At 44.9% G+C, this 13870-nt stretch overlaps 1 protein-coding gene across 2 annotated transcripts; it reads left to right on the top strand.

Annotated features, from left to right (window-relative positions):
• The first annotated feature begins 523 nt into the window (after positions 1-523).
• Positions 524-12337, top strand: LOC112888694 (protein MONOCULM 1-like). Of its 2 annotated transcripts, XM_025954983.1 has the most exons (7): positions 524-874; positions 1100-1168; positions 2251-2359; positions 2532-2751; positions 2916-3013; positions 7273-7503; positions 10212-12337. In XM_025954983.1, the coding sequence occupies exon 7, from the start codon at positions 10319-10321 to the stop codon at positions 11717-11719; it is 1401 nt and encodes a 466-aa protein (XP_025810768.1). In that variant the 5' UTR covers positions 524-874; positions 1100-1168; positions 2251-2359; positions 2532-2751; positions 2916-3013; positions 7273-7503; positions 10212-10318; the 3' UTR covers positions 11720-12337. The 2 variants fall into 2 exon arrangements, with proteins under 2 accessions (XP_025810768.1, XP_025810769.1); XM_025954984.1 differs by lacking the exons at positions 524-874; positions 1100-1168; positions 2251-2359; positions 2532-2751; positions 2916-3013 and adding an exon at positions 6575-6764.
• The last annotated feature ends 1533 nt before the right edge of the window (positions 12338-13870 follow it).

Below are 13870 nucleotides of genomic sequence, written 5' to 3'. Positions count from 1 at the left end.
GAGAAACTAACTCATGTACAGGATCGGGAGGCCATTAAGAATCAAACAAAGACTAACAAGTTGCTGTGACGGAATTGTTGCTTGAAGTGGTAACATTATGGTGGTGCGCTTTTTTTAGACTGAAAAGTATATGTATATGACAATGTGGAGTTGATTACTGGGTTTGTGGGTGTTGTGGACGAATCTTATCGTGTTTTACCATACTTTGTTTGTTCCCCTGATATATACCTTTGCTTTTCTATGTACAAACCGAACGTCTTTAACTACATAGTAGGATCAATGGTACTAACTGAAAGAGGGAAAGCATGCAACCCAATTTATAGCTTGGACCCTGGGCATTAGGCAAAAACCATGAATTAGGCCAAGATTGGACTTTGCTCATACATTTGCAGAACATACTCATTGATTTTTTTGTTTCTGCTCATGCCTATACTATTTTTTTTGGGGTTATATCATACAAAAGAAAGGTTTGTGAAGATCATAATAGGGGCAAAAGGTAAATTTGTATGCTGATATTTAGCTTTTCTACATTCACATTTGTTCAATTATATCCCAATTTTTTTGGTGCATAGCTGATAATATCAGAAATCTCAGTTACGGGTTTGCTTTCTGACCTACCGTCCCAGAATCTCCTGCTACCTTTTACTTTATGACGATTTTCTTTGGGTCTTGATTCTTAACGTTCCTAACGACAAATGTTCACTTAATTATAATCTCCAGAGCTTACGATCAAGTGGATGGTTCCTTTACGTTTCTCGTGACAATTAAAGCTTGCAAGCGTGATGGCATCTACCATGCACAGAGTCCACTAATTATTAGTAGTGGGCATTGGAGGATTTTGGTGCAAGACTTCATCATTCTCCTCATGGCATATGTAACCTTCCTGAAAGTTCCTTCTGATCCATCACAAGACACACACTATTCACTATTTGATCCAATCTCTCCTTTTGACCAAACAACTAGATTTTGTGAGATAATTCTAATTTGGTACAGTAGTCTAGGCATCGTACTGCCATTCCAATTTATATGAATATCGTTAATTTGTCTGCTGTCAGTTGACCAAAAACTGCCTTTGGTGAGTGCTTTTATTTTTTTACAGACAATTGCAATATGCCTTCTTATATATCCATATATGGTGGTCATGGGCACCCCAGCCTTCCAAGATGCCGTAAGTGCTGCCGGTTCAGCTCTCTACTTCTTCCACTAAGCATAGAAAGCTTAATGTCACCATCAGTTTGATCCAGAGCATCTTGAGCATGATCATCCTTTGTTGGACCCTGCCTTGTTCCATTCAAATAATAGCCATTAAAAGTCCAAAACACTTTTTACACAAATATGTTCTCACAGCTAGAGCATCAAGAAAGGCCAAAGAAGATTTGAAGTATAGGAATGATCGTTGTCTCTACGATTAAGACTGAAAAGATTAACTAATCGATAAAAGTGGCCTGGGATAAGGGAATCTTTGTAAGTTGTCAATTAAAGATTGATTGCTAGGTTGAGCAAATTGTTTTTTTGACTTTAGTCTATTGTTATCACATCAAAGTTCAATAGATTATATGACTAGTGGTAGGGGAAGATCATGTGAAGCGATAAAGCCTATACAGGAAGTTCAATGTATGCACAGCCTGCACTTTACCTGTGGGGGTGGGGTTAGATAGAGGATATGCCTCTAAGCTTGATGCTCTCATAGGTTCTGTTAATTGTCCTCTTGCATTGGGACCATGCATGTTCTGTATTGTTTATGATTTTACATATATGTAGTATGTAGCTAGGTTTAAGTTTATAGGAATGAGGACTGATTTGACAATGCTCCCGTCCATTTCTTCCATAATTTGCTTCTCCTTGCGCCTTCCGAATGATGGGCTCCTTTATATTTGTAGCATAGGGTTGAGTGATTATAGGGGGACCAAAACTGCAATTTGGTACAACTTGTATTTCTCATTGGTGCTAAACCAAACTTATAGTGCAATACCTCCTATCTTGGGCTTTGGATGTGTGAAATCCCTTCCTCACATTCACCCTTTTATCACCTTTTGACGTTTCTATGAATCAATACCCCTTCTCTAGAACAGTATTCTATCTGTCGTCCATTGTACATACATTCATTTATCTCTTTGGGCTAGATACTCGCAGCATTTTCTCCTCCGAAAGGAGATAGTCCTTTTTGCACAAAGAAGAGGAGAAAACTAGTAGAAATGATCAATTCTTTGTGAAAGAATCAGAGAACCATTTTGCATGCTTTGTTTTCAGGCAAGGACAAATCTGAATGCCGGAACCACTCGTTCCAAGTTCCTGTCCCGTCCAACAGCTGGCCGTTGGCCCCGCTATCCACCACGCCTACATTGCATTTTGGAGGCAGGTAAATAGCTAGCTAGCCTTTTATTTTTTGAGAAAAGGAATCTGGATCTCATTTAATTTTTGTAGGGAAACTTTGGTTCTTAGGACTAATTTATTTGTTTGCAAAGAATTAAGAATGTATGGCCACTTGGGAATATTCAAGTCTTAAACTAACCCTTGTCTTTGTTTTCCAGAAAATAGGCAGACAAGTTCAGGGGAAACTTACTCGTTGGAAGGAATATGTTCATGTTGAGAGAAGCAAGATCTTGGGTTGCTTTGCTCCGTGCTTAAGTCTTGTCTTCAAAATCCAAAACCTGGTTGACTTTATATTCATAGACAATGCGAGTGGACAGTGCAAGGTGCCCAGCGGGGATCTTTATGAAGTGTTATTTGTAAGCAGTATTGTGTTGCAAGGTATTACTACCTGCTATACTTCGAGCTGCTTTCAATTACGATTTCTGACTACTATCACGTGTTGCTCCTCACAGTTTTACAAATTCACTACTTGCTCCATTTGATTGTGAAAAAATGGTTTTTATCTATGTCATGCCTGTCATCTGATTTTATTTATATCTCAGTCTTTTCGATCCAGTTTCTATAAACATGGTGGGCCTATGTCACAGCTTGCACGGACATGACATGTCAAGTCTATCAATTTTTCAGACACGGCAAAGAGGTATGTTTCCTCTTCCTCTATGGAATAATATTATTCCAATACGAAAAAACAAATGAACTATTCATCATATCTGTGATAAGCATTCACTGACAATTTTATTAATTATAACTTAATAAGCAACAAGCTCTATCCCACGGTCGAAGCAAATCGACTGTGACGCAGACTTCGGGGGTGTTCGTTTCCGGGTACCTAAATTTTAGAGGGGTCACATCAAAGAGAATCTTATCATTTAGAAGTATTAAATAAAGTCTAATTACAAAACTAATTGCAGAACCCTAGTGCTAATTCGCGAGACGAATCTAATGAGGTATATTAGTCCATGATTAGCGAACAATTACTGTAGCATCACTGTGGCAAATTATGGATTAATTAGGCTCATTAAATTTGTCTCGCGAATTAGCATCTAGCTGTGCAAAAAGTTTTATAAACAGATTTTATTTAGTACTTCTAAATAGCAAGATTCTCTTTGATGTGATGGGTCTAAAGTTTAGATAGGAGGAAACGAACAGGCCCTTCGTTTACTTGGCCTAGGTTGACAAGTGCTCAAAAGTCTAGGAATTGATCTTCTTCATCTGATCTAGCCTCTCCAGTTCCCTGGAATTTGAGCTAGCAGCAGAAATCGGGAAACATGGTTCTAGATCTAGATACTTTTTTTTTCTCGTACAAAACGTATCATTATATTAAGAAGGAATCGGAATCTAAATGACTTATACAACCTCTACTGGGGCAAAGTTACTCTAGTAGTATGTGGGAACAACAACAACACTAAATTACCGCTGCTTGTTTATCTCCGTGGGGGGCTCGAGTGCCTTACACAAGGCACACAAGTTCATCCGAAAAGCAAAACAAGCGCAGGGGATCCTTCCCCTGCTGTTTGTACGACGGCAAGGGCAGGTTTTAATAATTACAGCAGCAGGGGACAACGATCAATCGGCTGTGAGGCTGGCTGTCCCCTCATCTCACCTGGCCTGGCCACACCGTGCAAGTACTGGAGAGCGTGGGCTGAATGCGATAGTATAAAAATTTCCGAAAGATTTGACATGACCCTGCACTTGGAGAATTTTTATATTAGCTCCCTACTACCACTACCTCTGAAGGGACTCTAGTCCTAGCTCACCACCCCCTTGGCCCCTTGGCCTGGGGAGCCTGACAGCTGTTAGGTTCCTGCTGGGCAGCTTCTGTTCCTTTTTCCCATTTCCCTCTTCAGCAGGCGGCCTGGCCAGCAGCAGCAGCAGCATATGACAATTCTGTTTCGGCCGATTGGTCAGATCCATCGTAGTTTGGAGCTGTACCTTTGTACACCTACTGTCGTGTACATGAGTTGCTCGGTAGATGATGATGGTACATGTTGATAACCGATACTGACGGCCTCGTTGTTTGTGCTTCCATGGAGCGACTTGTACTTGAGCATTCAAGAGTGACTGACACTGTATGCATGAGAGGCTGGTAGTAGCTAGTGTATGCAAGCTTCTACTCCCTCCATCTAAAAAAGATTACAATTCTAACCTTGTTAATCTATCTCAACTTTAACAAAGAACATAAAAAAATATAATTAGATTTATCATAAAGCATATTATCATAATATACCTATTTGGAGTCATAAATGTTAATAATATTTTCTATAAATTTAGTTAAAGTTAATAAAATTTGACTCGGTCCAAACTTAGAATTGTATTCTTTTTAGGATAAAGATAGTACATGCATTTTAAACACGAGCCATGCATGCACGCCAAGAGTTGTGTGCACGCACCTTGGATACCAAGGCCATGTAAAAGAAAGGCCGTGTCATGCGCCACCAATATTTTATGCAAAAGAACTTTGTGCATATATGAGCCGCATTATGTTCATCAGGTGAGCGTAGACCGTTGAGCAGCCGGCCAATGATAGATTTACTCCAAGAATAACAGCAGAGCATCTCTTTTTCTTAGTTAGTTATCCTACGATTCATATTGAAAGTTAGCGGATATTCGCGCTGGTGTGATGATTTGATCTCGCTCATGACCAGTTTCGATGCTTCTACACTTCAAAGCAAGTACAGTACTCGATGGGCTTTGTCTATAAAAGTATGTATAGAAAGAAAAAATAACCTACTGTTCACAAGTTTTATTATCATGGAGCAGTTTTTTTTGAACTGCACGCATGAGAATACAAGTTGCCAGGATGGCACATCGACTTTTAAGTTAGGTCGAAGTCTTTATTTCAGCTTATCTTCTAGTACGGTATATATTAACTTCCTGTTAGCTAGTATGCTGGGACAGTGTTTATTAGAAAAAGATTGTATTTTGGTGTTTCTGGCTAGTTTCTTGCCCCTTAAGTGAGGTTTCCTAGGTTGTTGTTAACTGGTCCTACTCCGGGTGAGTGCGATAACATATCACTTCAGCCGTCTAGTCTATATATACTATCTTGTTCCGTTGCAGTTTTATTTCTTTATTAGATGTTCATTTTCCATGTGTTTACATTAAAGAGCATCCATTGGGCTACAAAAATTGCATGCTTTTTCTTCATTATTTCTAAACATGTCCTAAAGCTTGTCCAAAAAGGTAATTACCATGCATGACTAATCCCACACTTGAGTGCATGCATACTCCTATCTGTATAGGTAATCTCACTTCTGGACATGTATACTTGAGGATGCTGTCTTCCAACAAGAGCTATATAATGTTCTCCATGCCTTTCATTCTATATCTTTTGTTTTTGACTCTTGCGAGCTCAGTTCACCTCTCTTTCATGCCATGTGCTGGTGTGCATGGTATATCTCATCATGCATTTACAAGATCTGGTCCTTCTCTCATGTGTTTCCGTGAGACGACTGTGACCCCCTGATGCGCACATTGGAGCATGCTCTGACCCTTGACTTTAGAGCCCTGGAGAAGATTTTGAAAGATGTTTGTTCGTTTGACTTTTGCCCCATTCATGTGTCGTGGGTGTGTTGTTGGGAACTGGGCAAGGAGTTGTTGGGTGTGATCTGATGGGATCGAACTGGAGTGTGTGTTTCGTTCGCTGCATCTGTCTTTGCAGAGAGCAGAAAGCTACAAGACCTCTCTCTCTCTCTCTCTCTCTCTCTCTCTCTCTCTCTGTAGAAGGCTATGCAGTTACCAATGGTTTCAAGTCTGCTGCAAGTGTTAAGAACCCCAATATATACTACTTGAGAAGCAATCCTTCTATCCGTGCATTACATCAGATGTCAAGTCTCTCTGGCAGGAACCACATGGAACAGTTTGCACTCATAGCAAGTTCAACCATTGGCTGGCTACATAGGATTAGGAGAGAAGAGAGAGAAATAGGGGGATAGAGAGAGAATATAGAAAAGGCTATGCAAAAAGGTGGCAGCAAAAAAACAATATGAGTGGGGGCAATATACCTTTGTAGATTTGTTTGTTTTAACTATTACCATGTCCTCTTTGGGCTACTATAATCCTTTGTTAATTTATCTCTCCTTTTGGCATGCATGGACCTTTGGTCCCCATCTGTTCTTGAGTGTGCTCCCCCTCATAGCCGGCCTGGCTTTTCCTTCCTTCAACTCCACTCAAGAGTGTGCTCCTAGAGCTACTTAGTGTTGATCCCAAGCAACAAGACCTCTCCAAACACCGATCAGCTTCCTCTCTCTCACTCACTCTCACACAAAGACATACTCCATATTAGGAGCTGTTCAAGAGGCCACTCTGGAGAGTTCCTAGAGAGAGAGGGAGATGCTGTACGAGCGGGTTAGATTTTGGAACATGTCAAATCACAGCGTTTGATGCACCAGAAGGTAAAGTCACAAGTTTTCTCTTCTCCTTTTTTTTTGTTTCTACTGGGTGAGAGGCGCATGAAAGAGAGTGAGCTAGCCGCTTCTGCTTGTTGCCTTGCTCGCTTTGGGCATTTCTCACTCACTTTGCTGCCCACAGTGGCCTCATGCCAAGTTTCCCCTTCTCTTGATGCTACTGCATGCCTGGCAGAGGTAGTATGAGAGCATGCCGCAGCAGCAGGGAGGACGGAGGAGAGAGTAGATTCCTTCGCTGCACGCAAGTTACACAAGGGAGCTCACAACACAATCACAAGTGCCAGTGATAGTCTAGGCCTTGCACACACATGCAAAGATCTCTTCCCTCTTGCCACAAGGGATAAGATCTCTCCCCTCATCCTTTGTTTCTTTTGGCCACTGCTGTATGCTCTCTCTCTCTCTCTCTAGATGCATATATATGCATATGCATGTGTGTATATACATCCGATCCTGATGAGGGCACATATAAAAGGATTTGTACAAAATTTTTGTGCAGAGTTGGAAGCTAGGGATCGTATCTGCTGCTGCTTGACACAGAGGCACATGTCCCTTTTGGTGGGTAATGATGGTGTGCAGGTGGATGTGATGATAGATTGCCTCATCTGGGGACTGAGACATTCCATCCAAGGCCGCCCAGTGTCATGCTGCCTCACATTCACAGCTATCACCCCTGGCTGCTGCAATATTCCATTTGTTTGCTAATGTCTTGTGTCAAGATGCCTTGGATGTGAGTCTTCACTGCCCCTCCCTCCTGCGCTCTCTCTCTCTCTCATGCATCAGCATGCTTACACACCCTGCACTACTGTAGCTTGGGCTAGCAGGATTGCTTGCATGTGATCCTGCAACGACGTAGTAGCCAATCCAGGGAGGAGTGTAGCTGCAGGTTACTTGTGGTTACAACGAGTGCTAGCATGTGTGTGCAATGTGCAGCACTGACAGGGCGAGAGCCAGGTGAGGCTCCGGTGTGCTCTTCTTCCCGCAAGTGAGTCGTCGCCTACATCAGGGCCGAGCCATCAATGGAGATCCTACCATGGGACAAAACATGAGATGGTTGGAGAGTCGGCTCTGTCTAGTCTCTATTCACCCATTTAAAGCATTGCGTGTATGTTCACACACTCACATAGAGAGAGAAAGAGAGAAGCAAGAGAGAGATGCATGGTAGCCAGGCCGTCCAAATCATCAGAAACTATAATATTGGTGTGCAAATCTTTTGGAAAGGGAGTATCCTGAGGCTTCCTAATGATTAAAGGGTTCCAAATTGGCTATACTATCCAGATCAGCAAGTGTTCTCACACCAAGCAAGGTAACTAAGCAGAATTGCTGGTGTCAAAAGCCATGCATTCATGCTTGTACTACTACTGCCAACTTAAAGCTAAACCTTTTTAGATGATAGCTAGGGCCTGTTTAGATGCATCCAAATGTTATAAACTTTACACTCTCTCTCCATCACATCAATTTTGGAAACACATGCATGGAGCAGTAAATGTATGTAAAAAAAATAACTAATTGCACAGTTTAATTGTACATCACGAGACGAATCTTTTGAGCCTAATTAGTCCATAATTAGATAAAATTTGTCAAATACAAACGAAAGTGCTACAGTGTCACTATTGCAAATTTTTTGCAATCTAAACACCCCCCTAGCGTCTGAGAACAATAAAAGCGTGGAAGATCAGTGTGATCATTAGGCAAAAACAGATTGATAAAGCAAGCCTGCTCAGATTAGTTCCTTAACTGTCTAATGACCAAAATATAAAGATGTGCTTTTCGTGAACTTTTTAGAATGTCAAACTGGACTATATTAGGGACATTTTAAAATTTGTACAGGACCAACAGGTTTGGAAAAAATAATATTGCCGCAGAAAATATGGTCAGCTGTCCAATTTATTTGGTCAAACAAAGGCGGTCAACTCAAAGTGGTTGACACAAAACTACTTTCTTGTCATCAATATTTTGGTTCTCGGGTGACAAACAGCTATTAGAATAAAATGCACCGGCAACCATTAGACTTATTTGGCAGATCCCTGTATTGATCTTTAAACAAATACACATGCATCTAGATCCTCACACTTATTAATTTTGTCACTTGAAGTCCAAATCATCCTATCAACAAGACACACCTAGCATGCTCATCGCCATGTTTGCGTGCCACGTGGACTAAGTTTGTGGTAATTAAGGTGGTTTGAATCTCGAGTGCCATACTTAACAAGTTTGTAGACATAGAAATGCAGAGAGTTTAAAGACTTGGATGGCGCCACCGAAAACAACTTGAAGGACCATGTAGTTTACTCGTTGTATATGCATTGCAACTGATGATCAGCATGTTACACAAAGACGGGAGCTACCGTACCTGTTTTCTCTCACCTGCCCCATCCAAAATGATAGATATTTTGTAATTTAACATAGTGATTTGGCTACTTGAAGTAATATATTCTTGTGTGCATTACCAACATGAGCTGCTAATTTAACTTTTCCCACACATCTGCACGTTTACGTACGCACTTTTTCTATGTTTGGCAACCCTCTTTTTTTCCCATTCAAATCAAAGTTGAGCAATATGTATTGCATTTACATTCATGATGCCTAACTTCATTGTCATAACAATTCGTGAGTTTTTCGTATGCTCTGCTGGCCCTACCATTGCTTTGGGCGCCCAAGAAACGTATAGCCACCTCAAAGAACCTGTGTAAAACCTACCAAATACACACGAAATATTGCATCTACATGTGTTCTCCTGGCTGGCTATGGCATTGGATCCAACGTACACGCACACAGATGTACAATGCTCATCAGTCCATCCACCCGTCCATCTGGCTAGTACTAATCTAAAGGTAGCTTGGTACATCGTGCAGCTAGTTTGTCTATAGAGAGAGAGAGAGAGAGAGAGGGAGTAGTATTAGTAGCTCTTCATATGATTTTTCCTGGGGAGAGTGAGAGAGAGAGAGAGTGGTAGTAGTAGTCTTCATATGATTTTTCCTAGAGAGAGAGAGAGAGAGAGTAGTGGTATTAGTATCCTAATCAGATCTTCATGTATGAATCTTTGGTTGTTTAGGCCCACCTCACCAACACCAGTCCTTGGAATGTTTTAGATTCCACTTAGCCTCCCAAATGATACACACCACAGTCCACTGGATAAAAGACAACTCCCAGCACACTCACTCACCCCTTGCTGCATGCCACCTTTCCCCTCCCCCCTTCCATTCCTAGAGAGAGAAAGCACCCTTCTCTCTCTGCCAGCTCCTCCCCCTCCCTCTCTCCCTCCCTTCCCTTCTCTTGAGTTTGCACAGTGCATCTACTAGCTAGTAGCTACTACTAGCTTCCTAGGCTATGGCTGAGTAGGTAGTGGCAAGCTACTGTGTATAGCTGAGCTGCTGCAGTCTCTCTCTCTCTCTCTCATCTCTCACTCGCGCAAGCACACCTCTGTATTTTTGGCAGATGAGGATGTCCTGTCACGGAAGCTGCAGCTGCGAGCCCAGATGCTGCCGCTGCCGCTGCTGCTGCTGGACGTCGTGCGCTGCCACTACTATTAAACCCACCAGGAGATGCACGCCCTCCTCCTCCTCTGCCCCCCCATGCTCCTCGCCTGCCACCACCGCCGACTCCGGCCGCCGCCGCCGCCGCTCCTCCGCGGGCTCGCGCCGGTGAAGCAGAAGCTGCAGCCGGGAACCGTCGAAGCTATGCTCGGCTCACTCCACCACCACCACTCCTCCTCCTCCTCCGACACCGACAACAACAATGACACCAAGAACGGCAGCAACAGCAGCGGCGGCGTCCTCGCGGCCGCGGCGGCGCCGTCCGCGCGGGACCTCGTGCTCGCCTCCGCCGACCTGCTGCAGCGCGGGGACCTCCCCGCCGCGCGCCGCGCCGCGGGGGTCCTGCTGTCCGCAGCGTCCCCGCGCGCGGACGCCGCCGACCGCCTCGCCTACCACTTCGCCCGCGCGCTCGCGCTCCGGGCGGACGCCAGGGCAGCCGCGGGCCGCGTCGCCCCGGGCCTGGTGTCTGCCGCCGCGCGGCCGGCGTCGTCGGGCGCCTACCTGGCCTTCAACCAGATCGCGCCCTTCCTGCGCTTCGCGCACCTCACGGCGAACCAGGCGATTCTCGACGCCGTCGAGGGCGCGCGCCGCATCCACATCCTCGACCTCGACGCCGCGCACGGCGTGCAGTGGCCGCCTCTCCTCCAGGCGATCGCCGAGCGCGCAGACCCGGCGGCGGGCCCGCCGGAGGTCCGCATCACCGGCGCCGGCGCGGACCGAGAAACCCTCCTCCGCACCGGCAGCCGCCTCCGCGCCTTCGCGCGCTCCATCCAGCTCCCCTTCCACTTCACGCCGCTCCTGCTCTCCTGCGCCGCCACCCACCAGCAGGTCGCCAGCGGGAGCACCACGACCGCTTCGAGCGGGGCCACGAGCCTGGAGCTTCACCCGGACGAAACGCTCGCCGTGAACTGCATCATGTTCTTGCACAAGCTGGGCGGGCAGGACGAGGTCGCCGCCTTCTTAAAGTGGGTGAAGGCCATGGCCCCCGCCGTGGTGACCATCGCGGAGAGGGAGACAATCGGCGGGGGCTACGACCGCATCGACGATCTGCCCCAGCGGGCCGCGGTGGCCATGGATCACTACTCCGCGGTCTTCGAGGCGCTCGAGGCCACCGTGCCGCCGGGGAGCCGGGAGCGGCTGGCGGTGGAGCAGGAGGTGCTCGGCAGGGAGATCGAGGCCTCGCTGGGCCCCGCCGGCGGGAGGTGGTGGCGCGGGCTCGAGCGGTGGGGCGCCGCGGCGCGCGCTGCCGGGTTCGCGGCGCGGCCGCTCAGCGCGTTCGCCGTGTCGCAGGCGCGGCTGCTGCTGCGGCTGCACTACCCGTCGGAGGGCTACCTCGTGCAGGAGGCGCGCGGCGCGTGCTTCCTCGGGTGGCAGACGCGGCCGCTGCTGTCCGTGTCGTCGTGGCAGTAGCCCACCGCCGCCACTGGCGCGCCTTCATTCTACCTGCTGCATGCACGTATTCATGCGTTGCCGGCGGCGAAGACGAAGACGGCCTAGGGTTTGCTCGCTCATAGTCATCACTACCGCATATATAGAGCTAGCGTATATATGAGCATTGCATTTTGTTGCAATAATATTGGCTTCTTGTAGTAAGATTATCTCATGGTGATTTTGGAGGATGCATGATCAGTTTGTTGGGTTAATTGCAAGGAGGAAACCCTAACCCTAGCTAGCTGCATGGTTAATTATTGTTTGCTGTTAATGATCTTTAGCTGCTTGGATGGATGGTTGGCTGATCACTGTTGGTTAATTTGGGGAACTCATAGCTTTGCATGCATGGGGTGGCATTGGAACAAGGGATGAAGAGCTTGGCTCCTAAACTTGGTGAGGTTAGCAACTACTTCAACGTTCTAGAATCCGCTCTGTTAGTTTATCCTCCCATCTTTTTTTTTCTTTTTTCATTTCTCTCACTAGTTCATGCTGGGCATTCTATACAGTTCTAGGGAGATTTTGTCTATATGTTGGAGACCTATTGCAGTAGCATTATTTGTTGATTTTGATGTGAGAGGATCTGTTACTATTGCCTGTCTTCTCAATACATGTATTTGATGTTTTGTTTAAGCTGGGCGTGTGATCTTGCAGAATGTCCTCCTCCTCTGACCGTGCTCCATTTTCTATTCATGTTCATACTCTATTTTATATATCCGAGGCATGGAGGAGGAGGAGGATCTTCTAGCTCCTATGGCTCACTTGCAAGGCCTCGTTTTAATTATATTCCTGTTGGCGCTTGATGCCGTTGTTTGTATTATAGCTAATCATGCGTGCTTTGGCCAGCACTAGCCATAAACTAATGGCCATTTTGGGAGGCTGTTTGTGTGGGAGTAATCATCACTCCTGTGGTGTTGCAACTTGCAACAAGCCAAGATATAGATGTATATGTAGTAGATGCTAAGACACCTAGTGTTTTTCTAATGAGCTCTTAGTAGAAAGAAAATCGGAGTGTCTCCTCTCCTGCCCGGGGAGAAGGGATTTTGGGTTCTTGTTTTCTGTGTCATGCCCCAGATATGCTGGTAAGCTGTCTTTGGGAGGGCATGGCAGTGGGCATGATCCCATGCATCAATGCCAACCCTAATCCCTGCCCCCTGTCCCCTCAAACAAAATCATGGGATTTCTCAAAACCAGGCCACCCCTTTTGGTGGCCAGCTTGCTCCCCAGCCTTAATCTCTCATTCTCTCTCTCCTTCCTCCTCTCATTCTCTCTCTCTCCCCCCTCTGCTGGCTATGCCCCCACAGCCCCACCTCCCTTCTCTGGCTCTCAGAAAAGATCATTCCCTTTTGGAAGGGCCCATGTTCTTCTTCCTCTCTCTCTTTCTCTCCATTAACTTGGGATCCTTCATCCTTGCATGCTGCATGCTTTCTTAATTTGTTCCTCAAAGAGAACCATGGCATGCCTAGCTACTTGCATTTGATTCCTTGGATGCCTGTGTCTCATATTTATATGATAGTTAGGTGGATCGGTGCCACTCCTCAAAGTTTATACCCACTAGGCCACTATAGTTAATTGTTTCCATGTAGGCACTAGGGAAAATTGAATAAATGAGTGAAAAAAATATACAATACAATATGGATACTGCAAGAGCTTCAAAAGCATCGGACCAATTTATCAATTTAGGATTCGATCTGTTGGCCTATAACTAATAATATAACTCCATTTATAATATAATAACCTTTTGCTTTTCCTTTAGTGTGGCTTTCAAGAATGATAATGGAGTATTATCAGATCTTTCTTGACCCTAGATGTATCATCCATATCCTTTTCAGCTTATCTTTGTTAGAAACAAATCTAGTTGGTGCTTAAGAGAATAAAATAAATTTGTTTGTTTGCAAGCATCACTTTTGACTTTCAAATTATTATTGTAAGCACTACTTTTTGCCAGCATCAAATTCATTGTTTTTTCTATATTAGCATTTCATTGATCCATTGTAGAAAAAAATAGAAAAAATATCCAAATATTTTCAATATATAGAGTTCCATGTTTTTGGTAGCTTAAACTGCATTACTAATTTTTGTGTGTCACACATACACTTTTTAAATTTATATTATGCGTGCATAAGCCTAATG

This window comes from Panicum hallii, chromosome 4, assembly GCF_002211085.1.
Source record: "Panicum hallii strain FIL2 chromosome 4, PHallii_v3.1, whole genome shotgun sequence".
NCBI lineage: Eukaryota > Viridiplantae > Streptophyta > Magnoliopsida > Poales > Poaceae > Panicum > Panicum hallii.
Note: the sequence above shows the minus strand (reverse complement) of the source record. Positions and strands in the feature narration are given on the sequence as shown.